The 26,095-nt window shown below is 41.7% G+C and overlaps 1 protein-coding gene across 1 annotated transcript in view; it reads left to right on the top strand.

Moving 5' to 3' along the window:
- The window catches only part of LOC142941721 (glutamate receptor ionotropic, kainate 2-like), a 49,068-nt gene that overhangs the window by 18,025 nt on the left and 4,948 nt on the right, over window positions 1–26,095 (top strand). The window contains exons 4-14 of the mRNA XM_076083750.1: window positions 748–929; window positions 2,258–2,311; window positions 3,698–3,871; window positions 14,473–14,616; window positions 16,121–16,228; window positions 16,379–16,492; window positions 16,589–16,795; window positions 17,572–17,795; window positions 21,281–21,399; window positions 22,320–22,537; window positions 24,183–24,408. Of these exons, the coding sequence (XP_075939865.1) occupies window positions 748–929; window positions 2,258–2,311; window positions 3,698–3,871; window positions 14,473–14,616; window positions 16,121–16,228; window positions 16,379–16,492; window positions 16,589–16,795; window positions 17,572–17,795; window positions 21,281–21,399; window positions 22,320–22,537; window positions 24,183–24,408 (1,770 nt within the window). The remainder of the gene's footprint in view (window positions 1–747; window positions 930–2,257; window positions 2,312–3,697; window positions 3,872–14,472; window positions 14,617–16,120; window positions 16,229–16,378; window positions 16,493–16,588; window positions 16,796–17,571; window positions 17,796–21,280; window positions 21,400–22,319; window positions 22,538–24,182; window positions 24,409–26,095) is intronic.

The following is a 26,095-nucleotide window of genomic DNA, read 5'->3' as shown; positions in this document are numbered from 1 at the left end:
CTCTCAAACGACCCTCACTGCTCCATCCATTTTTATACCCATGACAAGTAATCATCTCTCCCATCAATCCAGCCTCTTTCATCCCGCACTCTGAAGTTCTTTACTGAGGGAGAAACTCATTGTAATCTCATCGCAGTATCTCCCGGAGAGAGCTTTCTCCCCGAGTGTGTGGCCGAGAAATGAAAGGTGAAGATTGTAGCTCAATATGTGACGGTGGCGTCAGGCTCCCTAGGGGCAAGTACAAGCTGGGCAAACAGAGCCTCTCTCATCAGAGCACATCTGAAGTGTGTGAGAGAGACCGGAGATTCGGAATTGACTGCAACTTTCTATCAAGATAAAATTGAACCTATTCCATACTACTATTTGGTATCATGGATGACAAGAGCAAATTTACATTTTGGAGGCTTCTATGGGGTTGGAAGTTTCTGTAGGAGGGTGCAGATTGAGGTTCTTTCCATTTCGTGCTTTTGGTATAAAAGGGTGCAATGTGCTGGGTTGGTGTTAATTCTCTTGATAGGTCTGTAGCAGTCTGTTTGCTTGCCAAGCATGAGTAGGAGGATCAATAGACTGTGGATTAGGAAGGCATGCATATGAGCCTTTTTCTGCTGAGAAAACCTGAATCCAGTTGTTTTTGTCTGGCCTCCTTAGCATCGGGGATACTTCAAAATGGCAGCAGATCAAACACACGATGTAATAGCTGCATCTTTAAAATTCCTTTTTCATGCTATGTGTCCTCTTTGTCTGCAGGTCTGATTCGACTGCAGGAGCTGATCAAGGCACCGTCACGATACAACATTCGTTTGAAGATTCGACAGCTGCCCACGGAGACCAAGGATGCCAAGCCACTTCTGAAGGAGATGAAGAAGGCAAAAGAGTTCCATGTCATCTTTGATTGTGGACATGAGATGGCTGCCTGGATCCTTAAACAGGTATGAGCCCAGCTTGATGAGCCAGGATGGTTTATTAAATTCAATGCAACAAAGACAGACCTGGGGACTATTTATGGCGCCCCAAAGTAATTAATATGAAATAAGTTAATTAATTAATTAATTAATCGGGATTAAATTAATAGTAATTTGAATAAATGTATGTTAAATATATACAAGAATGTATAAGAGTTCATTAAAAAGTATTTTTTATTTCACAATGTCAGTTTTCCTTTCATATTGTCAAATTTCATAATGTAACTCTCCATGACAATGATGTTGTCACATATGATTTATATGAATATTTATATATTTTACACATTTTTTTAATATTATATATATTTATTTCATAACGATGTCTTATTTATTAATTTAATATTGAACAGTTTGGGGATCCATGCTATTCACATTTAAGTTCAATATGTAAATAGAGCAGTTAAGTTAACAGTGTGCTACATTAATGAATAGGATGATTGATTGTATCATAGCGCTTCTTGAATTAAATTAAAACTGAATTACCTGCGCTCCCAAAATGTACGTGATTTCACTTAATGGAAGCGTAGACTCAGTACTCAATACATAGACTCAAAGTGCACTCATTATGTTTATGCTGGGAAACAATAAGTATAGTTTTCCCTTTATTACTCCTTCTCTCTTTAAGCACTGATGCAAGTGATTCAGATACCTACTTTCTGTTCTGTGCATCCTTAATCTCTTTCTAGAATATTAGATCTCTACTACTGGCCCGTCATAATGGAAGCTCTCCATTGCACAATAAAGGTTTTTTAATTAGAAAGTCTAATTCCGCTCACAGGCATGAATTCATTTTACAAAGACACATTATTTATGAGAATGGTCGGGGTCCTTATTGAACTGAAGTCTTCTAAGAAGCATATTGCACTGTGTGAATTATCAATAGAGCTGTGTGTCTATGGGAACCAACAGGAAGTATTTTTATTGATGGTGAATACTTTGTAGGCACAACAAAACATAAACTGTATGACAACGACTTTCGACACACTCCTTACTATTGGCTTAAAGTTTATAGAGGGTACCCTTTTATCCAATAACGGCAATGCTTTCTTGTATTTGTTATGGCCACAAGTGTTATGATAATTCAATGCTTCTCTTAATCAATCACCAACTCAAAATGGTCTAGATACGTCTGTGGTCTCTTTCAATATAAAACTGTTTCTTTTCTCAGAGATGTTAGTGTCCGACTGTGCAAGTTGCAGACTAAATAAATAGTTAAAATTAAATGAAGTCACATGTTCATTAAGCTGTGAATCTTTGATTTTGTGTTACTGCCCGATGTTCTTTTCTCCCCGTAGGCCCTGGCCATGGGTATGATGACAGAGTACTACCATTATATTTTTACTACCCTGGTGAGTGCGCCGGCACGTCTTTCTTTATGTTGAGAAAGGCAATTTTATACTATGTTGTAATTTGTGTTTGTTGTTGTTGTGTTTGTCTTTTGTCTGTTGTCAGGCAAAAATACATTGTCTGTCGAAGTGTCTGAAAGCAGTTTTCCTCTCTGACATTAAATATTAATCAACCAGGAGCCAGTCAGAGAAAAACATGCTATTATTTTCCTTTTGTGTGAAGCATTATGAACCTTAACTACAACCTGAATTTGTGCTGTTAGAAATAGATAACCTTGAAAAGCTGACTCATCGTCATGTATTTGATTGTAAATATACTCTTTGCATTTTTTAAAGTATCAGTTCTGAAAGTTGAACTTTTATTTGTTTATTTTCTCAATTCTTCGCCAACCTTCTCACCGCATGTGGCTTTCCACAACCCTGAGTGTAGGAAAGCAGAACAGTTGGATATATTTTATTCTGACTCTGGCAGCGATTGAAGTTCTCCAAAGTGCTTTGATCTAGCCACTACAAAGATTGCTTGCTACGTTGCAGATGAACAGCAGCACATCTTTACTGAGCCCAGAGAAGACTGAAAGCTCAGATAATAGCCCTGAGTATCCCATTTGGTCCATTATAGCTAACAAACAAACAGCATGCTGTGTTGTTTGGAGCATAATTGGGAGGTCTGAGGGAAAGGTCAAAGAAAAGTGACGTAAAAAGACATTTACCAGTGCACAGGACATGTAATTATCCCTTGTGCATCCGCATAAGGACCTGGCTAGATGAAAGGGGAGTGAGTGACAGCAGGTATGTCATTGGAAAAGAAAAGAGAATAATGATCATAAGCCTCTCTCAGTGGCATGCTGCCGCTTGTTGGGGTGGAAACATGACTACGTTAACATCAGCCAGTGTTTGGCCAGTTGGATGGCCACTGTGCCGGCCAAAGCTGCTGTATACTGGTACAGAGCCATCCATTTGGATTTAGAAATAGGACAGCAAACATTGACCGTGGCAGCCTCATTCTGCGTCCATCACCTGCTGTTGTTCTGTCAACTGTGTTGTTGCATCCCAAAGACATCTGCCTGGTGAGATGCCAGAAATGCTGTATGCAGGGTGATTGGGTTGTCCTTTCACTTCCACATGATAGATGGCAGTCCACCAAAAGCCTGCCTGTAACCTTGAAAACATTGACTTCATCAAGGCTGCTGCCTCAGCATGAGATAAAATAGCTCCTGAAATACCTTCAACCCGCACTCTTCTGCAATCGTTTGTTAAAGCTGCCACTCAAATGTCTGATCTTGATTATTCGAGGACAGGTGAGAGATGCACAGGTGTACGAGCAAAGATAATAAATTAACTATTTTTTGCAGCTCAAACACATTTAGACTTTCATCTTTATGCATCCAGGACCTTTTTGCCCTCGACATGGAGCCGTATCGTTACAGTGGAGTCAACATGACTGGGTTTCGCATCCTCAACACAGAAAACTCTCAGGTGTCGTCAATCATTGAGAAGTGGTCAATGGAGCGGCTACAAGCCCCACCCAAACCGGACTCGGGCCTGCTGGATGGATTCATGACGGTAGGCTCAAAATCTTTCATGCTGCTTGCGTAATGCAAATGTTATGCTGTGTATGCAAAAACATGTTTATAGCTGCAATTCATTCTTGTATGTCCAAATGACCAAATCGATCTGAAACCATATGAACTGCAACAGCTCCTGTGGGGGTTTGACACGCAAGCACTTGAGTGTATCGAATGTTTTTTATGAACCAATGTGACTGTACATTTAATAAGAAAAATAAATAAATGAACACCAGCTGTCAATCACAAGTCCCATGGTACAGGGCACCAGGGGGTGGGCACAGGAGCAGCATGAACGCCCTCTGCGTGGTGCTTTTGGGCTGGTACTCCTGGGTCTAAATGCTCCGTAATGAGGCGGTGTGAATGGTAATAGCCGTTTATCTGCCCTCCTGCCTCTCACAACTCTCCTCTGGGAGCGTGGCCAAAATATGACAATCTGTCAGTGTTCATGCAGAGAGAGGGAACAAATTGGATGGAAATAATGGCCTTGGATTTTTAGGATGGCATCCAAGAAATCATGGGATAAGGTGATTTGAAAGTGAAAAAGGGAATGGGGCTCTTCATGGACATTCAAGGTCCCTCCCTGGGTATTGTTGCAAAAAGTGAATTTACTCCGCCTCCCTCATAATGCCTTTCCTTGCAGACAAACAACCTTTTCTTTCCTGCTTTAAGCCAGCTTTTCTTTATTCTGGCCAGCTAATAAGTAATCTGACTAATGAAAACTTGTTTTTTCCTCAAATACTTAAGGATGGAGGTGCCAGCCCATTCAGTCACAGTCTTAATTCACACTATATAGTTCACTACACTAAACATACAGTAGAAACAGCTGTAAATATAGAAATATCATATTTATTTCCCTCAAACATTTCAGTGTTTATGCAAAGCGGTTACTGTATGCAAAAAGATGAATGCAATGCACAAAGATCTTAAATCACTTTTTCTTAAATATTTTTTTCCTCCTCTGGAAATTATATTAGTAGAGAATGTTGAATTGATTCATTAGCATTGCATGAATCATTTTGTCAGATCCTATGCTACATATTGATATATCTCACTGGACTAGAACCGCCGTTAAATAATGAATAACGCGTCCAAAGGCAACTGCAAGTTTTGATAAAGTACTTCATTAGAGTGCTCTTTCTTATAAATCCCGGCTCTGATGTATTTTATTCTTGAGAGTGTTTTGCCCTAAGAGGATTCCTTAGAATGCGTCAATGAAGAAACAGCAGCACGAATATAAAAACATTGCCATTTTATTGGCATAATAAAGGATTAATGGAAAAACTGTTCTGCTGGTGAATTTGAAAAATAGCACATACCTACATTATAAATGTATGGATTAGAATAATATTTGTTTTTTTCTGCAACTCAAATGCATTTATTTAATTTACAGATCCTGATATTTAAGCTACAGTGCTCATTACTGAAAAGCCACCTTGAAGAGTATCATTAGATTAAAGTGGCCGGCAGCAGCCAGTGGGTGACCTTCCCCCTCCCGACCCTCTTCCTAGCTTTTTATTTCCCGTCTCTCATACCTTGTTCTCATTCTCTCCAACACAGAAGCCTCGCTGGGCTCCGGGCTTGTTTGTACTCGGGGACCTAGGCAACAGTTTTGTAGCAATGGTTACCAGGACAACGCCATCCATGTCACCTTGTGATTTCATGAAGGATTGATTGACTGAGATAGGAGGAGGAGGAGGAGGAGGAGGAGGGTTATGGGGATGGGGAAGGTGAGATGGCGGCCGCAGGAGGGGAGTTGATGAGGATGAGGAGAACGGGCAGGAAAGATGGGGGTGGGGGTGTTACGAGCGTCGAGAGGTGCATGTGATGTTTTATCACGCCACTTGGCTCGCTTTAATGCGGGGTAGTGTATAATCACTGTGACACTCTGAGCCTTGGGTGAGGCCGAGTGTTGCCTCTCAGGGTAGGATGCATAATGAGAAGCCCCTCCTCGGCCCAGTGCACGCTCGCAGCCACAAATGCACTCGGACGTGTGTGTGTGTGCGCGTGTGTGTGTATGTGTGTGTGTGTGAGAACGTGCAAGTGTGTGTGATCTCGCTGGTTTATGTCGACTCTTTAATCATATCCCTATCAATCTCTTTATGTGAATTAACAGCAGTTTGCGACCTGCAACCTGTTTAATGATAGATAGAAGGATAGATAGATAGGTAGATAATCTAATTATCATTTTGTCCCATCTGCGTATAATTATTGCCTGCAGCTAATGAGCTATTTGGTCTGAATGCTTCATTGTAATTTGCATTCTTTTAAATCCCCATTCACCGAGCTAAGTATATACTTGGATTTAATTGAGGAAAAGGGGGGGGCAGTTTCCCAGTTGTACGCCTCACTAAGGCTTTAGGGCCAGATATTTTTTCACATCTGCATCACTTTATTTATGTGATGGCGGGATGTTCTCCAGTGTCAACACTGCAATTCTGGTGTAATAGCTCACAACAATGGTTCGCTTTTTAGTAGAGAGCGGTTATTTGGGTAATATGTTTAACATGATAGGGTTGCTGCTTTAGTTGGCATGGGACACTGTAAAAAGCATGTAAGCTTAACACGGACTAAATTAAATTGTTAACACAACAGACACATGAAGATACTCAAGATAAAGACGAACCAATGAAGAGAATCCGCAAGTGTGACCCTTTTTTATGTCCTTTCCATCAGCAGCTATTGCTGGGATATCCTTAGGCAAGGCCCTTTACTTCAAATCAGCACAAGAACATGCATGCTCAGCAAACTTTCCCAGGATACTGTATAGTAAATAGTTGCTAATGACAATGAATTTGTCCCCAACGCAGAAAAGTAACTTGCCTTTTTTTCGTTATAAAAACACTCTTTTACTGCATGTGGTACACAGGAAAGCTTTTGGTGACCTCAAGATGAAGGGGAAAGACAGATGCAATTTAGTACAGTATATTTTCCATACTTATATGGTTTTAGTCCTCAAGATTTTACATATGTAATGCTGTTTATGGCCAGCATTCTTTCAGCAATAACTACTCAATGTATTTGCATTATGTAACTGCCTCCCTATATACTCGTTAATGGCAATCTGCCTTTCCCCGATGGGACACGCAGTGCATACCCACGCACAAGGGATTGACAGGCAATGATGCATTTCACTGAATTTGCATCATAAGATAATTTCCTCTCCTGTTAATTCTGACACATTTCACTAATCAAAACAAACTATCTGCCTGTGATGCGTGGCTAAGTATTTGTGAAACCGTTTGCAATCTGCATGTAAGCAGTGCCTGAAAATCACTTTTGAAAAACAGGCCCCTGCATGTAGCTCTGAAGACAAAATTCATTTATTTTACATAAAGGCAACATTCGATCATTAATTCAATGGATTTTCTCATCAGACTTGGATTAAAACAATTGCACAATAGCTTTGTTTGTTTGGTTGCACAGTAAACACACACACACACACACACACACACACACACACACACACACACGGGTTGCTCGTCTTCTTTCACTCAAGGTTTGTTTGCTGTCCTCAGTGGTCGATATACGTTATTATGAACTGAACTCTGGGACCTGTATTATTAAATCACACTTGCTGGTACCAGATCAATAAAGACTGAAATCATATCCAGAGGGTTAAATGTAATGTTAACTTTTAAGGGTGGATGTTTTGTTAATATTGGGATTAAAAAGTATGCTTATTGAGGACTATGTATGTTTTTATTGCATTTGCATCCATCTCGAGTAAGTGGTACTGTGTACGCAGGAAGAGAAACAGGGAGGGAGCATGGTTGCAGAGAAATGTACAGTGGGACTGAGCGAGAGCGAGACAAAGGGAGAGAAAAGAGACCTTGCTGCATTAACAAGCACTGCTGGGAATAGAGTAGGGGCCACCCACACAGTGCGGGACAGAGGAATCTGCTAGATGGCAGCTACGCTCTGGTTAGAAGGTGTTTTACCGCATGCATGTTTACATACAAGCGTGTGTTTGTTTTGTAAGTGTGAAGCACATTCTGTAAGATGTCTGATTCAGTTCCTCACGTTTGGTGGAGACTTTTTTGCTGTCGGGGTAGCACATGGCTGCCTGGAATCTGACCATGGGAAGAGAATACCGACACGCGAACCCTTCTCCCATGTGAGCTTCATTCATGCAGCATTTTTCACAAAATGAGGGTCCTCGGTGTGGATGTTGAGGCAAATTTTGAGTTCCCCCAGTCAATATGATATAGAATAGAGGACACATTCTGTCATTTTGCCTGATATCAATCGCTGCACAAATAAAGTGGACATTTTATTTCTTATTTTGGGATTCATTTTATTTATTCAAAACTGAGTTTTCACCATGCAGCTGAAATAATTCTACAGTACACTGGAAGTGCTGACAGCAAATATTCACATAGCAGCAGCAGATTAATTTGATTCAGTGCCCAACCGATGCAGCAACATCCAATTCTAGCTGATATATATATATATATATATTATTTTATTTGTTTTGTGCATGTCTGGGCCACTGTTCATTCATCACCAAATTGAAGTTGTGTACCTGTGTTTAAAATGAAATACATACATCATAGATTTTTTTTCTTATATACATTTATTGATATATTTTACTCTCTAGTTAGGTGTTCTTGCAGCCTGCTCTCCAGTGCTTTAAAAACACACATATTCGTTGCAGCTATGTCGTATAGCATGATGCTTTGATGTTGTACGTGTCATACAGAGCTAACAGACTGCACTCCACACAGCTTCACAGGTTGGTTGCGTCCATTACAGCAATGTGATCTCCCTCCCTCTGATCCCAGTTGGCACAGGAGAGGGCCTTTTAAAGACCGCAACTGTGGAGAGCAGACACTCGATGCCCTGTGCCGGGCACCACCAGCTGGGCTTGGCACAGCATCAACATTATTAGCACTGACGCTCCCTTGGTCCATAGAAGCCTTTTGTGAGCGAAAACCAGCAGCGGGAGAGAGATCAAGAGACGGAATTTAGAAAAAGAGATTTGTTATCTTTTTTTGCTTGCTCTAACACATTTTACTTCAATGTCTCGTTTGTTTATTGTCTTAACATAATGAACTACACTGAAAGGAGAAAAAAAAAAAAGAGAATCAGTACAATACAAATAAACAACCAAACACATCACCCAACAATATCCTTTGAATTGTAAAAGCTTTGTTACTCTGGACATGCGAATCTACGAGCTAAACATGACTGGGGGCTGATTAAATATGAGGAAAGACCATTATGTTAAACAGATACGTAATCAGATTAGGGTGGACTCTGAAGTGGACATTGCTGTCAACAGCTTGCTGTTTCCTTAAAGGACACCACTGAAATTAGCACTTGCCAAATGTGTGTAAATTGTTGGCAGTGGCCAAAACAATCCTAAGGCCATGGGCCACAGAGAGAATGGCCAACACAAAGACAGTTTAGTAAGGTTAGCGATTGGATAGAGGTACACGCCCACTCGTTACTGTATCAACTTCACTCGCTACCTTGCGTGTCAATTGCCTATTATCTAAGCTTTTGCTTATTGCTTTTGCTTTCACACAGAATTGAACCCATTGTTATAGGGATACAGCTGCTTTGCAAGAAAGTGTTTCTGGTAGCAGCATCACGGGTTTGTTTGGAACAAACAGAAGAGGCAGCACGAGCAGTCTGTGCATGTTTGAACTGGTTCTCCCATTTAGCTCTGTAAACAAAATGGTTTGTTTTCAGGCCACTTCCTCTCTCTCTCTCCCCTTTGACTTTTTTTCCAAGTTTAATGATACTATTTATCGGCATTACAGGGTAAAAAAAAAAGCCAATTATTCTAGTTATTCATGAAACAAAAAGATCATTAAGATATTGATAAAAGTACAGTGTGACGCCAGGGAGGAGGTTTTGTCAATATTTAAATATCTCTCGGTATTTGATAAGCTGAGCGTCCTTTAACTCCACCATTACTGAATACATGTATATAGACATAGAGTTCAGCTCACTCTCTCACCACTCCCACTGGATCCTTTCTTTAAACAAAAGATCTCTGCAGTGTAGTCCTTTATATCCCCCTTTAAAGTGTGCTTAAATCTACAATAAAACCATGAATGTGCTTTCACATAAATCCAGCACCATCAATGGATGTGTTGCCAAGGGATCCTCATCGGAAGAAGCCAGTCTTACTTTCCTGCTGAAAATAAAAGAAATCGGAAAAAAAAAATGCAACAAGGCTGCTCGGTTGCCTCAGCATGGAAATGCAATGTGAGAAAGGGATTAAACCTCCAATACACAAAAAAAGAGGAAGAATGACAGTGACTACACTGGCAAAGCTCCCTATATACCCACACTGAGCAACACTCACGCACAGCTCAGTGAAAGACTGTAGAGAGCAACCGGGGAAGGCAGAAGGAAGGCAGAAATACAGATGAAAGGTAGGGACTGAGGAGAGACAGGGGCAGAACATCGGCACCCAGAAAGAAAGAGACGAAGAGAGACGGAGTGTAAAAGTTATGGACAGAAAAAGAGATGGTACCATTCTGAGCTGCAGTCACCAGAGGACTTTTCCCCCACCAAAATGATCTGACACTGCCTACTCTCCCTTCTCTGCTACGGGGCCTGAAACAGCGATAATATGCCCCATAAATCACATATGTCACATTTCAGTGTTTTTCAACTTTTGGTCTTCACATTTTTGTCCGAGAAGTGAAAGTTTGCACAATTCTCAGTGCACTGACTGTTATCATTATTCATTCATTTTCTTCATTTTCTTTTCATTGCCCAAGGTCTCACACACCAATACCAGGAACACATGGTTGCATCTTACATTAGAATTGAATTACTACAGTAATACTAAAAAGAGCAAAAACATAATAGTATCCAGTACAATTTTGAAGCATCAGAAGCATCTGTAAACTGTATGCTTCTTTGACTTACAAGATAGAGGCCATATTCCTTGCTAAAAGTGAAATTTATCCCTAATTACGTGCATGCAATTTCCCACCAGTGTCCATCCTCATCATGAGAATGTCATCTTGGCAGATAAATCAAATGCAGTATCTCACTCAGTGAGGGGTTTGTGAGATTAGGGTTTGGCGTCGTTTTTAGAGAAAACTCTACTTGACAAGTGAAGATTTAATTGCTAAACATAATAAAGTTTAGAAAAGCAGTAATGCATCTGACAGCAGAAATTGGCACTCAAATACTGGCACTGACTGTGCAGTGAAGCAGCACAAACGCATATAAACTATGGAATGGAATGAATAATTACCTCCTTCTTCTATCAAATCATCAAACCCCATGGGTCTGTCTGTGATCTGAGGGCAAAGTGACTTCGGCTCCAAGAAAACAATGAGCTTCTCTCTCTCCCGCTGACACTGTGACTCTGATGCTGATGGCAATGCTGCCGGTGTGTGAGTGTGTGTGTGTGTGTGTGTGTGTGTGTGTGAGTGTGTGTGTGAGTGTGTGTCTGTGTGCATATCTGCACGTATGTGTGTGCGTGGTGTCAGTCTGTGCCTAGCAGCTGCAACCCAGTGATGCATGGTGAATAACAGGTCAGTGCTAATCTCATTAGGGCTAATCAGATGTATATGATATGTATAAACAGTGGGGCTCTTCTGTACACAAGCAGCCGCATTACACATCTCCAGACAGGAAGTAAAATGTATGTGTGGCTTTAGGAGAATGCTGGGGGAAAGGCCGACTGACTGAGACGAGGTGAGAGGAGAATGAGAGATGTCATTTTTCAGGGTGCAACATTATCAGAGGAGTTATGGAATTATGCACAGGTGGAGAGCTGGTGTGAATACTGACGCAGTGAAATGGAATATATTTGTGTAAACACACACACACACACACACATAGACATACACACAGCAGTAGAGTTTGCGGTCCACCTTTTCAAAATGAGGAAACTGCATGCAACTATGACAAATGAGGCATGCCTCAGGGAAGCTTTAGGTTTGTCACTATGCCGGATTGCGTTCCCGTTTTGTTTGTGTGCGTGGTGCACACGCATGTTGCTAATTGGTTTCTGCATATGTGTGTTAATACCTGCATGTGTCTCACGTGTCATGTTTCTAAGAGAGGGTTCATGCAGAGATGAACACATCAAGGGCTGGAAAGGAAGATGTGAGTCATTAAATGAAGGAAAAGGGTATCTGGGCCTGTACTTTCAGAGGGAGACTGTGTGATTGCAGATGGTTATCTGGGTGTTTGGGGGAGAAAGAGGGAGAGAGACAGAGAGAGAAAGACGAGGCAGGAAAGATTTTGGGCATCTTCTCTGAAACCCTGTGTCCTCTCTGCCTGAGTGTCCCAGGGGTTCGAGATTGGTTTCACTTAAAGCACTTAAAACACTCCGCAGGGCCATGCTTGGCTCTGAAATAAATATCAAGATCACTCTTTGATTGTTTTGAAATTGAATGCAATCTGCCAGAGCTGTGAGCCATCATTTCACTTTTTTCCTCCTCTTGATCTCTCCTTCCACTTGATGCCAGCCTCTCTTTGTTTCCATCACAAAGGGGCTTTTCAGGAATTGTTCTGCTCCAAAGGAAAAAAAGGAAAAAGATCTTTGTCACATAAATCATTTGAGCCAGACAATATGTGATACATCACGGCAATCAAAAGTTAGAGATGGAGGAAATATTTCCGGGAATGATTGTTAAGTCGAAGGAGAAGCTAATAATAACAATAATAAACATAAATCCTATAAACTCCACAAGCCGCCCTGATGGGGGGTCCTGTGGAGTATTTTGGCCTTGGTGTGCAAACACAGCAGCATACACAACTGTGTTCACACTGTAAAACACCTAATAAACGCCTATTCTCAAAAAGACTGATATATCTGTTAGCCAAAATCAATATTTAGGTTACAATAAACAAACTGCCGTCTCTTAGGTTGCCCAGATAAAAAAAAGTCTTCGCACTGCTGCTGATGAAGCATGTATATTTTAAAAACTAAAATGTTAACTGTAGCCTGTTTTAAGGCTTTTCCTTTGATTTGAAATAAGGTACGGTATATGCAGTATCTGATTTATCATAAAGTATCTGTCATTTACAAAATTCTTGAGTTATCAGCCTTCAGTCACACATCAACGTGATGCTAAAATCCATTTTGAAAATCCATCCGTAGAAGAGTTAAAATGAGCGTATAAGTCTTTGTATATAGTTGGTAACACAATAATTGGATGATTGGACATGATGAACTTTCCCTTCAGTGGATAAAATAGGGTTTCGATGCCGACTGTGTGCAGAACCCCTCCTCACTATTCAACAAAATAGATGAGCAGAATGACACTCTTTTCCTAATCAGCATTTGCCATGACTAGCACACACACGCATCCACACACTGCCTGCACTGTGAGAGCAGATATGGCATTAGCTGTCCCCTTTCCCAGGGAAGCAGTGGGGATGAAAGAGTGCAGAGATGGGTCCCCCATCCTCTGATCTGCTGCTGCCTTTGACATCAGCAGTCACCAACTCCAAAAGCACAGGAGAACTCGGGGACGAGCTAAAAACTGACAATCTGCCCACCATTGCAACCACACACCACTCTCTCCCCTCCTCGCTATCTTGAATTTCTCTTTTTCTTGCTCTTGGAAGTAAGATTTATTTCTTTAATTGGCCTGCCACTATAAATATAGGTTGGACATATTGTAGATGTAGTATAATTGCTGCCCCTCCCAGACCCTTCCTGCTCTCATTTCCTCTTGCATGGATAGTCTGGACGCTCCACTGCACCTATAGAGACAACATAGGGAACTGATATGAGCTGAACAGCAGCTCGCGGGGTCTCCTGCGGTGCGACTTGCTGTGCCGAAGCTCCGCTCATTCTCTCTGACAGCGAGCACATACACAAAGACCCTATAGCTGCACATACTTTGTGCTCAAAGTCATTTTTCATACTCCCTCACATTGGTCATCCAGGACTTGTCAAATAAGATCACCGCAGAGTATTTGAGACTGTGTGGGACCATGGAAAGAGGATAGAAGCTAAGCTGCAATGTGTTGACTTGGGTAAATGTAGAGTGTCTCAAACCGTGAGGACAGACGATATGAAAGGAATTGATGTTTGCCAGACAGAAAGTAAAGATAAACCTCAGCATCTCACAGTGAAACCTTTTAGCTTGAGCATTTACTCCCTTTGATGACTTATTACTGGGGTTATGTGGATGGCTATCATAGGTGATTTTCAATGCAGTTAACCATGTATCCCAGCTATGCTTTGTGCATGTTACACCAAGTCTACCAGTCAGAGTTTTCCCGTATGCACTGGCGCCTGTTTTGCATTCCCTCTCTCTAGAAAACAGGCACACCCATCAGGAACCATTAGTCTTCACAGTGACAGGTCAGCCTTCCACTGAGAGATTCTCCCTGGCGGAGCTTTCTCATTGCCTCAAACAGTGCTCGGGTATTTTCACTAACAGGCTGAGACACAGTGTAATTTGTGTGGGGCATTTACTGCTGGCATTACGTCTAATTTATGTTCTCTTGTCCTGACAAAAGAGTAAAGCGAGTCACCCGAGACTTCACACGGCTCCTTGTATTCCTCCGCAGGTGAACAAATGGACAGATTAAAGGTCATGTGGACAGATGTATTGGCAGGTGTCATAAAAATGTCTAATTATATTACATTCCTGTCCGCAGACGGATGCGGCGCTGATGTACGACGCTGTGCATGTGGTGGCGGTTGCGGTGCAGCAATCGCAGCAGATCACGGTCAGCTCTCTGCAGTGTAATCGCCACAAGCCGTGGCGCTTCGGGGGACGTTTCATCAGCCTGATCAAAGAGGTACAAGGCCATCTGTGCTATCAACGTGCAGCCTGTCTTGACCTCTGACCTGTGGAATGTGCTGAACACTGTCGCTCGGGCATGTTATATTGATCAGTGCAATCGCGTGTTTGCAAGCATGCCCTTTGTGAATCACTGGAGCGCTTCCTGTCAACTGAGCTGCGCATTTTGCATTTTTATCTTCCTGTTGAAGAAAATTTAAAGGATTATGATAAAACCCATACGAACACACTTAAAGGCATAGTGTGTAGCATTTTGGGGGATCTATTTGCAGAAATGAAATATAATAGTCATAACTATGTATTAATTAGTGTATAATCGCCTGTAACAAAGAATCATTAGCTTGTGTTATGTTAGCTTGACATGGGCCCTTTATATCAACATTGGGAGCACGTCCTCTTCGAGCAAGTCCAATGTGTTGCACCACTAGCGCGAGCCTCTGCTGACGGCACACAAGCTCCGAGCATGAACGGAGGCATTTATGCTCTATGAGCCGTGCGCTGCATTATTCTCCGAAAACGCCAGCGGTTGTACAAACAAAATTAACTGCGAGGAATCAAAAAGACAACGAGTGTAACCCATAGATACGCCCATGGACTGTAGGTGTAACCGGCAAAAATACATAAACGAGGGGTTGTGAATATCTTTAAACTCATATCTCATATTCATGGAGTACTTTATTAAAATCAAGTATTATATGCATTGGAAAGAAAAGAAGGTTGGATATCCTGTAAACAATTTGATTTGGCTGGAAAAATATCTACTCAAATGAAGATTTTTTTACCACCTCATGTTTCTAAAGCAACTCAAAACGAATTGGCCTATTTAGTATAATCCCTAAACATGTAAATTGTTTTTTCATCAGTGAACTATTTGTGACAGGCACGTGAACGCGCGTGCCAAGTTACAAAAAATCGGAGATAATTACGTCATTTTCCGGGGCGCCTCGCGTCGGCTTCAATATGACAAATATGAAATAATCTCGAGATGCCAGCAAATCCTACCCTCTGTCCCAAGTCTGTTGCTTATTCTTAACACTTTAAATCATCTTCATAATGTAATCTGAATAACCATCGCATTATCAGCCATTTGCTTTGTTCTACAAAGCTCTTTCATTCTGTGGATGGTATCATTGCAGGTAATTTTCAGATTGAGCCATTGTAGTAGCTGGCACGTCCTCCCCCTCCCATGTCTGCTATCGCTCTCCATGCCCGTCTGTTTCTCCAATGGCTTTGAAGTGAAACTTCAATCACAATGAACCACATGCATAATGAACTCTTACCTGTCAAAACTGCTTTTATTCTGGCTGCTTTGTTGTTGTTTTTTTGTTATGTTGTTGAGAGAGACAGTGAGGGGAGAGTCAGACAAAATTCATAATTGGGACACAAAAAGTTTTACAGGTAGCGGGTTAGATTGATGCTGATGAGAAAGGCGATAACTTAAGGTTAATGGAATGACTGTGCTGAGGATTTTGATTTATTATGATGTGTGCTTCTGTCCGCAGGCTCACTGGGACGGTTTGACAGGACGTGTTCTCTTCAACAAGACCAATGGACTGAGGACAGACTTCGACCTGGATGTCATCAGTCTGAAGGAGGATGGGCTGGAAAAGGTGTGTCAAACCTTGGTGTAGTTGATGATGTGTGACTTCTGAGTCTTAAAGGGGGGGAAAAAAGGAAATGTTGGGCTGAATGCTTTAAAGCATTATTTTTGCTGTCGTTAGACAAGGTGATATAAACTTGACACTGAATTGTTTCAACAGATTGGAACATGGGATCCTCCCAGCGGTCTCAATATGACAGAGTCTCACAGAAGCAAGACATCCAACATCACAGATTCTCTTGCCAACAAATCCCTGCGTGTATCCACCATACTGGTAGACACAGGCAGCACAAACTCACTCACCAAATACACACAGAAAATAAAGACGCGCAGAAAAAAAAACCAGCTTGACTTATTTTCCCCTGTGTAGGAGGAGCCATATGTGATGTTTAAGAAGTCAGACAAGCCTCTGTATGGAAACGACCGTTTTGAGGGCTACTGTATCGACCTGCTGAGGGAGCTCTCTGGCATCCTCGGCTTCCACTATGAGGTGCGATTGGTGGAAGATGGGAAGTACGGAGCGCTGGATGAGTCCACGGGCCAATGGAACGGCATGGTGCGGGAGCTAATGGACCATGTGAGTCAATAATCGCCAGGAGTGCACATAGGGAGATGCAGAAAATGCAAGCAAAAAATGCAAATACATTACTATAAATATCTAAAAGCAGATTAACATATATTTTCTGCATTTTCTGTTTATTTACTTACAACAGCCAACAATGCAATGTCCCAAACATGCCTGAGACATATAGGTAATTGATTGCTTCAATAAATGTTTCCATTTGCTACTCTACAACTGAGTCATAGTTTGTTAGTTGGCATGAACAGTAGAAAAAAGAAAGAGCGCCCCCTACACAATATACTATATCGACAGAAACAGAAAGTCTTGCAAAGAAAACAAAAACTGGCACTGTATGATGAAAAAAGCATTTATTGGAGGGGTTGTGCAAAAGTAACACCGATGATGGCTAATCTTACATTTTAGGGGATTTAAGGATACTTTGTCACAGAATAATTTAATCCCCAAATTGTTGCCTTGGTGACTCACTTTTAACACCACATAAGAAGGATCAGACATATAACCTGTAATTTCCAGAGAAACTCAACCTCCTGCCTGCTAATCCCTCTGAATTTATGGTCTGTTTCCTCTCCTCTCTCATGGCTCTTCCTCCTGTACATATTGAACAGACCAGCTGTTGACGTAAATCAGTGGTTAATTCAATTGATTGTTTTTTATTGGTTGACTCCCCCTCCCCACCACACACACACACACACGCACACACACACACACACACACACACACACACACACACACACACACACACACACTCAACCACTATTATCTCATTGCAGAAAGCAGACCTGGCAGTGTCTCCTCTGGCCATCACCTACGTCAGGGAGAAGGTCATCGACTTCTCAAAGCCCTACATGACGCTGGGGATAAGTATCCTGTACCGCAAGCCCAACGGAACCAACCCTGGGGTCTTCTCCTTTCTTAACCCCCTCTCGCCCGATATCTGGATGTATATTCTGCTGGCTTGCTTGGGTGTCAGTTGTGTGCTGTTTGTCATAGCCAGGTAACATGTCAAGCCCCCCACCCCACCCCCCTTTCCCTTTCTTCTTCCTTCCTTCCTTCCTTCCTTCCTCCACGTCCTTCTTTCCTACCTGTTTGCACTAACACACAGCAGTTGCTCCCTCCGGGCAACAAGCTTTGACTGGTGGCAAAATTACTCCAGCAAGAGGCAAATCTCAGATTTCCGAACCTCCCACCAGTACATGAACTCACCACCCAGAAAAGTTTTCATAACAATTGTTTTAACGTCATTATCAAACATTGATAATGACGCTAAAACTTGAAACTTAAAACTTTGATGAAAATAATTAAAAGGTTATTAAAAGGATCAAATGATTTCATTACCTGCAGTGCCTTACAGTAAATTAGCTAAAACAAGGAAAAACACTGGTATGTCATTAAAATCTGCTGACTACTCACACTATTTCGGGCATATTTGCCCAAGCATCAGCAACTGTTAAACCAGCTACTCGTTATATATCTCTGTAAGAAATGTACAAGTACAATTCTTACAGATATCTCGGCGAACCCACCCTCCTAAAACCCCTGATGCATGACCGATGTCGAAAGTTGTGTGTTAACCCCAGGGCTCCTCTTCTTCTGCTTTTATTCCGAGAGGTTTGGGTTTAATGCACATTGCATCTAATGTTACCGGCACAATGATCACATGAGAGGAAAGCAGCAACTGTCACCTAAGTTAGTTCAGAATATGCAAATTATCCCACGTAGCCCTTTGTTTCCACGGATGGTCAGGGTAAGTAATTAGCATGCAATTATACTGATATTCTTCTGGTTGTAATGAAATGGTCTCAGTACTCTTATTAAATTATAATGCCCCTGTCTGCATGCATGCATTGTGCCATTCATTTGCACACCATGGCAAAAAATAGTGCTTGTTCTCACACTATGTGACCAAAAACATTCAGCAGAGTTTAAATCTGAAGTGCAGTGTTTTACTCTTCAGTACGCTGAGCTAGTTCTCTCATAATTGTGGTATTGATCGCACGGCCACCGATTGATTGGTCAATCCCCCCAATGCAGAGTATATTATTTTCTTTAATCCTCTGCAAATAGAGTGAGTTGAGTGAGCTTATGAAGTTCTGGCTTTGCACAATAAAACACTAAACACCTCAATCTCACCAGGGATTCACGTCTTTGAACTGCTTCCCACACACACACACACACACACACACACACACACAAACATAATTTTTTCTGACTTAATAAGCTTTCTCATTTCAAGCTCCAGAGAAATACATTTCACTCATTGGTTCCTTCCAGCTCTGTTTGTGGTTGAATTGATTCCTCTCTTTATTAAGAAAATAAATGGTATTCTTTCAGATCGCAAAACCTTTTCTAGTATAGAAAATGTCCACCTGCCAAGAAGAATGGATGCTTTAAATTGCGTTATAAAAGTTTACATGTAATTACAGGATGTTGCAGTTGTGCAATCCAAGTCCCGGACACCTATGATTTTAACATCCCCAACACAGCCTCTTCACTTGGCCTGAGAAAAGAAAGGCAGCAGATCCATAATGCCAGTCAGAGTAATTGAATCCAACAGACAGTTATTGGAGGGAGTGTGTCGTGTTATTGAGGCCGGGGACGGATGAAGGAGAAGAGGAACGTGAGAGAGGGATAATCTTTTTAGAATTCTGTGTGCAATACAACATGTCCCTCGTGCTTGGTGTGAGGAGGTGACCTTTGCGTTCCGCGTGTTCCACGTCCCCTTCTTCCCGGTGATCGGTGTGCAGAACACGACCTGCATGAATACGGGCCAGCTGCAGGCAAAGGTCATACAGAGGAGCCATCGGTGGGGGTGCATACAGAATACACATGTAGACATTGAGAAAGACAAACGCAATCCAATCATGAACATGTTACATAGATTTACACAGACTTATACTATCTCACCTATGGCACATATCAGATGTCACCAACAATTGGCCTCAGGCTGCAGCTCAACATTATATGTAACGTCCGTAATCGGCAACATAAATAAATCATCGCAGAAAATATTTGACTTTGAGATGGATTTGATTTAGCAAATGCAAATGCACACCCACACAGCTAAAGGCACATGCGCAGACATTCATTTGCCAGAGGCTTGATACACACAGGCATAAAACCATACACAAATACGAACACATGTGAGCGCACACACGGCATTCTGCAAAGCTCCATAAGGCCATTGTGCCATTTCAGTTGCCTGTGGTTCCAAGGAGACCAAGCTCATTGGCATTGCGGCAAATCCAACATCCTGATGGGGTTGACAGGAAGAATTATAGTGTGTCATCACAACCATGTCAACGTAGATGCTTCTCAAGGGGACAGCATAGAAAATAGCTTCAAAGTAAGAGGAATATGACTATAAAAATGTTGCCATGTTCACAATGCTTGTAAAATAGGGCTGGTAATTAGGCAGCTGCAGCAACAAGGAGAGATCGAGTGACGTATCTGTATGCAGATCTACAGCAATCACGCAGTCTCTGTGGCAAATATCTGCTGCCATAAAACTGCCGTCAAATAATATTGGGTTTGGTAATGTGAAATGCTGCTCTGTGTCGTACACGGGAAATGCGGTATATTTATATATGCGTCTCTAAAAAGTGCAAGTGGCATCACATTTCTGCGCAGCATCAACCTAAAAAACTCGGCCCACAGGCTTATTAGCATGTGGGCCAAGTTGGGGGGGGGGGGGGGGGGGGGGATGCTGCTAAACAGCCTTACCTGATGCATATGCAATGTTCCCGCTATCACCCACTTCAGCACAAACTCAATCAGTTCCTGATGCTTAAGACTAACCCAATCAACCTGCACTAATACCATGCCACTTCTGCTTAGGATAATAAATGAGAAATGTCCAGGGGGGGGGGGGGGGTAAACGGGGGAGGTTCATAGGGGAAGCAAGGCAATTGGGGGGAAAGTGAGGTGTAGAATGGTGCAGCATGGTGAAAAGAGATCAAGCTGTGAGGGGAGTGTGAGAAAAGAGGAAAAGCAGCTGCTGGGTGGAAGAACAAGGGCAGCATGTTGAGAAACCAAAAAGACAAAAGAAGAAGACAAGTCCCATGTTCGGGGTGTAAGGAGAATATGGCATCTGCAGAGTAGCAGTGATTGCAGTTGATGGGGGAAACACATAAACGCTCCTGAGTCAGTGAATCCAAATGAGCTCCAAAGATCATCGCGCACCGGGACATTATCATCAGTGACAGTGTTATTCCAGCCTATTGATCTGTTCTCACAATAAACTGATGGCATTTGAATACGCCAATACGTTGATCTCGGCGAAAGTCAGAATGATTTGCTTTGGTCTCTGCAGAAGCTCTGACCCTGAGGCCACAATACAGGATTCCTACACATTTACATTCCCTTTGTTCTTGCTCACAATGTTTTAAATGGTATGTTTGATGTGCCCTTTAATCTGCAACAGTGAACACACTGTTCTTTGCTTCATGCTAACATATGTCCCTGTGCTCTTTCTTTTTATAGGTTTAGCCCTTACGAGTGGTACAACCCGCATCCATGCAACCCAGACTCGGATGTAGTGGAAAACAATTTTACGCTGCTCAATAGTTTCTGGTTTGGAGTTGGGGCTCTCATGCAGCAAGGTAGTTGCCTCAGCCTGTGGCTGCTTTTGCTCTTTGGAGCCGGAGCTCTCTCCATCCCACTGTCTCTGAGGGTTGGGTTTTTTGTCCAAGCTCGCGGCAACAAAGAGAGATCTCTGGGGTTCGACTGCTAGAAAGACAGAACTTAGAGTAAATGTGCATGTAATGTTTTTTATTTTGTTATTTTTAATCTATGTATCTCATAAGAGCATAGAATATATTTTTATATGAGAGGTATAGATTTGAATACCATTTGAGTAGAATCAAATTACCCTTGTTTCAAAATCCTGAATTACAAATCAGATTACAATTTGAAGAAGAGTAATAGTATTTTTCTTTTTTTTAGCAACAGCAGCTCAACTTGCGTGTATTGTGTATTGTGCGTGTATTGTGAGATTTATTTAATAATCATACAGTCTACAAATAGGTTCTTGATCATGATAATGACAGTACTGTAATGCCCAGTGTCCTCTCCTCTTGCCCTTGGCCCATCAGCACCCAGAGATCAGTGGGGTGTGGAGTCAGGATGTGAGGTCACCTTGGGTACATGACTCTCTGGCCCAAACAGCCTGTCACTTCTCCACGCTGCTCTGAACCATCGATATTGAATGTCTTTGATTTGATGGGATTGATTTATGCAAACACCTTTTTATATATATATATATATTTGTGTTCCTGGCATTTTAAAGAATTTACTTGCGACTGAGACAAGATAATTCCACTTGTTTGAAATCCAACAATCATCTTGTCTAGAGAGCTCTCTCAAATGATTTCCTCTTGAAGCGAGTGGTGCATCTGCCTGAGCTGAAAACTTGAAGAGAGTTCTTGGAACAAGTTTGACTGTTTTTAAATGAACTAATCTTATTTTGGTTTTTTTGCATGTTAAAAATGAACAATGCCTCCTGCCACCTCCCTCACCCCAGGATCAGAGCTCATGCCCAAGGCCTTGTCGACACGAATAGTGGGAGGCATCTGGTGGTTCTTCACCCTCATCATTATTTCCTCATATACGGCCAACTTGGCTGCCTTCCTCACTGTGGAGAGGATGGAGTCGCCCATCGACTCAGCCGACGACCTGGCCAAGCAAACTAAAATCCTGTACGGGGTGGTGGAGGACGGTGCAACCATGACTTTTTTCAAGGTAGCTATAGGTCTGCCAGGGTGTTTATAGGGTATTTTTTTATATGAAATGTTCTTTTCTTACTTATCAAAGTTATAATTCTTAAGATTTCAGTCACCTGTGGTAACAGCTACTTTTAGCAGCTACTTTGTCATTAATACAGCACAAGAGCAACTGTGTCAGTTTGCTAGGCAGTCAAACAAACTCACGTTGTTTTAGTAAAGATATCAGTCAATAATTATTGCAACAGCAATTTTCATTTATATAGCTCGCTGCAATATTTAAAACTGTCCAAAAATGAGTGTGTCTGAGACTGTTGGAGACTGTGTTGAGCTGATAGTGCAGTTGCATTTAAAAAGTAATGAAAGTCACATTCTATAATATAAAGTTAAAAATAAATAATAAATAAGGAAGTAGTCCACATGGCAGATAGGCATTTAATTATGTTATGTGCCAAGCTTCAAATAAAGCCCATTATTCTCCTTCAGTTCCTTGTTCACCAGGCTAATCATGGCTTCCGGAATGAATGGCACCCAAGAGGAAGCATCTAGAACTGGGGGTGGAGGACATAAGTACTATCCTCCATGATGTCATGGGCATTTGTTTTGAACTGCTGCTCATAGAATGAGACTACGGGGGGCAATTGTGTAACAGGTGTTTACTATGGTTTGGAGAATACTCTCGATTAAGGAACTTTAGAAGATTTGTAGGATGGGTTTTAGACTCTCAATGTTTTAGTTTCCTGAGGAGCTATTGGCGTTAGTGTGCTTTCTTCATTACGGCTTCTGTGTTTTGCTCAAACTTCATGGTGTTATCAAATACTACATTATATTACTTACCTAGGGTTTTTTTTTGTGTGTGTTTATTTGATGTGTATTTTGACGGATGGGAAAGAAAGCTTTTAAGTGTATGCATGTCTGTGAAACCAAAGACAAATTTCCACAAGAGTCGACCCTTAAGATGTCTGTCAATATATGTATACTGGCCCACAACATATTACAACAACAATCACATTGTACAACCACTGGGTCTGTCCTAGGAGCCTCCCTCCTGAAATCAATAACAATCTCCTTAGTCTTGAGGGACATTCAACTCCAGCAGGGCATTTCCTCACCACTCTACTAAATCATTGAGTTTGGGCCTATGTACCTGTACAGACCCTAAGAGGAGGACCATGTCGCCCTTGAATTTGATGGCGTGATGGTTGGAATGGATGCTCTTACAGCCATTAGTGTAGAGAATGAACATGCATTGCATCCTGTGAATACCTTGAGTGAAGCTAGGCAATTTGAAATCAGCGCAGGAAAGGCGGACGCCACCATTGATTCAATTCAATTCAATTTATTTTGTAAAGCCCAAAAATCACAAATTAACAAATTTGCCTCAGAGGGCTTTACAATCTGTACACATGCCACATGTCACATGCCTCACATCGGTACAGGGGGAAAAAATCTAAGCTGTTATGTAAAAATGTATCATAAAATGTGTAGCTGAAAAAAATGCAGGATGTAAATAATGTAAAGAATATTAAGGATTATAACTTCAACTTCCTTTTCTCTGACTTTGAAACAAAATGATTTTAACTGCAGAATTTAGGGTTGATCACCGTATTTATTCCCAACACGCCACCAATCTTATTCCACTTCTATTCTCTGGTATCTCGCAGAAAACCAAAATCTCCACCTACGACAAGATGTGGGAATTCATGAACAGCAGGAGGCAATCTGTGATGGTCAAGAACGTGGATGAGGGCATCCAGCGCGCCTTGACCTCAGACTACGCCTTCCTCATGGAGTCCACCACCATCGAGTTTGTCACCCAGCGCAACTGCAACCTCACACAGGTTGGAGGCCTCATAGACTCCAGAGCCTACGGAGTGGGAACACCTATGGGTAAATATCCTCAAACCTCTCTACAGTATAAGCCTCTGTGCTGCCTGGTGTGTTCATGAACAGGTTTGAAAAGCTTTAGGTAAGAGAGAGATACTGCAGATGTACTGTGTGGTAGATAAAGGTACTGTACATAGTGTGGATGATTGATAAACTCTGAGAACGAAAACGGTTGACCTTTATTGATGGGGTCACGGGTGTAATGGTTCAACAGTGCCAGGTGTAAAAGGTTTATCTTAATGAAAAGCGAATGGCTGAAGAGGTTGAATTTATGTTTAAGGTTAAATTGTGCCCGGGGCTCAGGTGCCGTTGGAGCTCTCCTTTAGCAGGGTTGTATTTTGTTTCTACCCATAATGCATTGTCTCACAGGATTATTTACAGAGAGGGGAATCAAACCTTTCAATCACGATACTTTAATGGTGTGTTTCAGCCTACTTTGCAGTCACATAAGGCAGTGAGTGCAAGATCGTGAAACAATCACAGAAACCAACCCGAAAGTCAATTTAGTCCAATTCCCTGTTACTTACTTGACGCCGTCTGAATTGTGAGCTTTAAACCACAACAACAAAGCACTCATGGTGTGTGTTCGAGCACTAAGACATTTTCACACCTGCTTATTTACCCTCTCCTGTACAAAAATTGCATTCCGACATTTGAAGGCGCCATCCTATGATGAGGCAGAAGTATCAAAACCACTTTCCACTGATGATAACAATTGTGTTGCATATAAAATAGTCTTTGTCAGGTTTCATAAACGTGTAGCTTATAACCCTGACGCTCCAGGACACCCTACAGTAAAGGATGGTTCCAATCCCCGTGTTGCAGAGGTTAGAGTGGTCATGACGAGGCCACGGAGAGCACTTCGACCAGCTGTAATAGCCACATATATCATGAGTGATATGAAGGCCATCAAAATATGGAGGATTAATTCTGGCCATCCACATCTGGACCCGGCTACTGCTGATGAGTATGTGGCAGTTATAGATCTGCAGGGATGCCATGATTGCCGTGATTGTAACAAAGCTTAGGTGATGCTGTGAAATGTAGTCCCACTGTGATCCTTATAAGTGCAGAAGTACTAACACTGATGCCCTTGAGACGGACACACAGACAGAGAATGTGGATCAGCTCTATTTCCATTAATGTGATGACGTAGTCTATCAAATACTGTATACAAAGTACAAAATACAAAGTACAAAATGCACCCCAAATCAAATTTAATTCAGCAATAAGTGGGTTAGTATTTGAATGCATAAAAAAATAATGATTAAAGATGTCAGCTTTTAAAGTTGTTACTGCCCTCTAAATCATTCCAATCTCTCATGCTGATGTTCATTGCTCAATATTTCAGAAACATAGTTGATCGCAGCCTCTAAAATGTGTCTTCTCTAATAGAAGACGTCTTGCGATAGTTACTTGCATCATTAATTCAAAGTGAGTTCTGTTTCCATGCCACCAATCCTTTTGGAATAATAGGAATCTTATTTCAGACGGTGGCACTCCCCTTGTTTTCTGGTCCCAAAGAGACCTCAGCCTTCGTGTCGACCTCTGGCCTATAACTTTTGCCGTGCTTAACACTGTTTTGCAGTGCATTCCCTGTAGGGCTGTTACAGCAATAAACCAGAGCAAGCTGTATAATAGGTCTTAACCTTTTAGTTCTTGGTGGTTTTCACACAACCTTTTCCCAAAA

Source organism: Anarhichas minor, unplaced genomic scaffold, assembly GCF_050575085.1.
Source record: "Anarhichas minor isolate MPS153535 unplaced genomic scaffold, ASM5057508v1 ptg000136l, whole genome shotgun sequence".
Taxonomy (NCBI): Eukaryota; Metazoa; Chordata; class Actinopteri; order Perciformes; family Anarhichadidae; genus Anarhichas; species Anarhichas minor.
The sequence above is the reverse complement of the archived record's forward strand: the minus strand, read 5'-3'. Positions and strand labels throughout refer to the sequence as shown.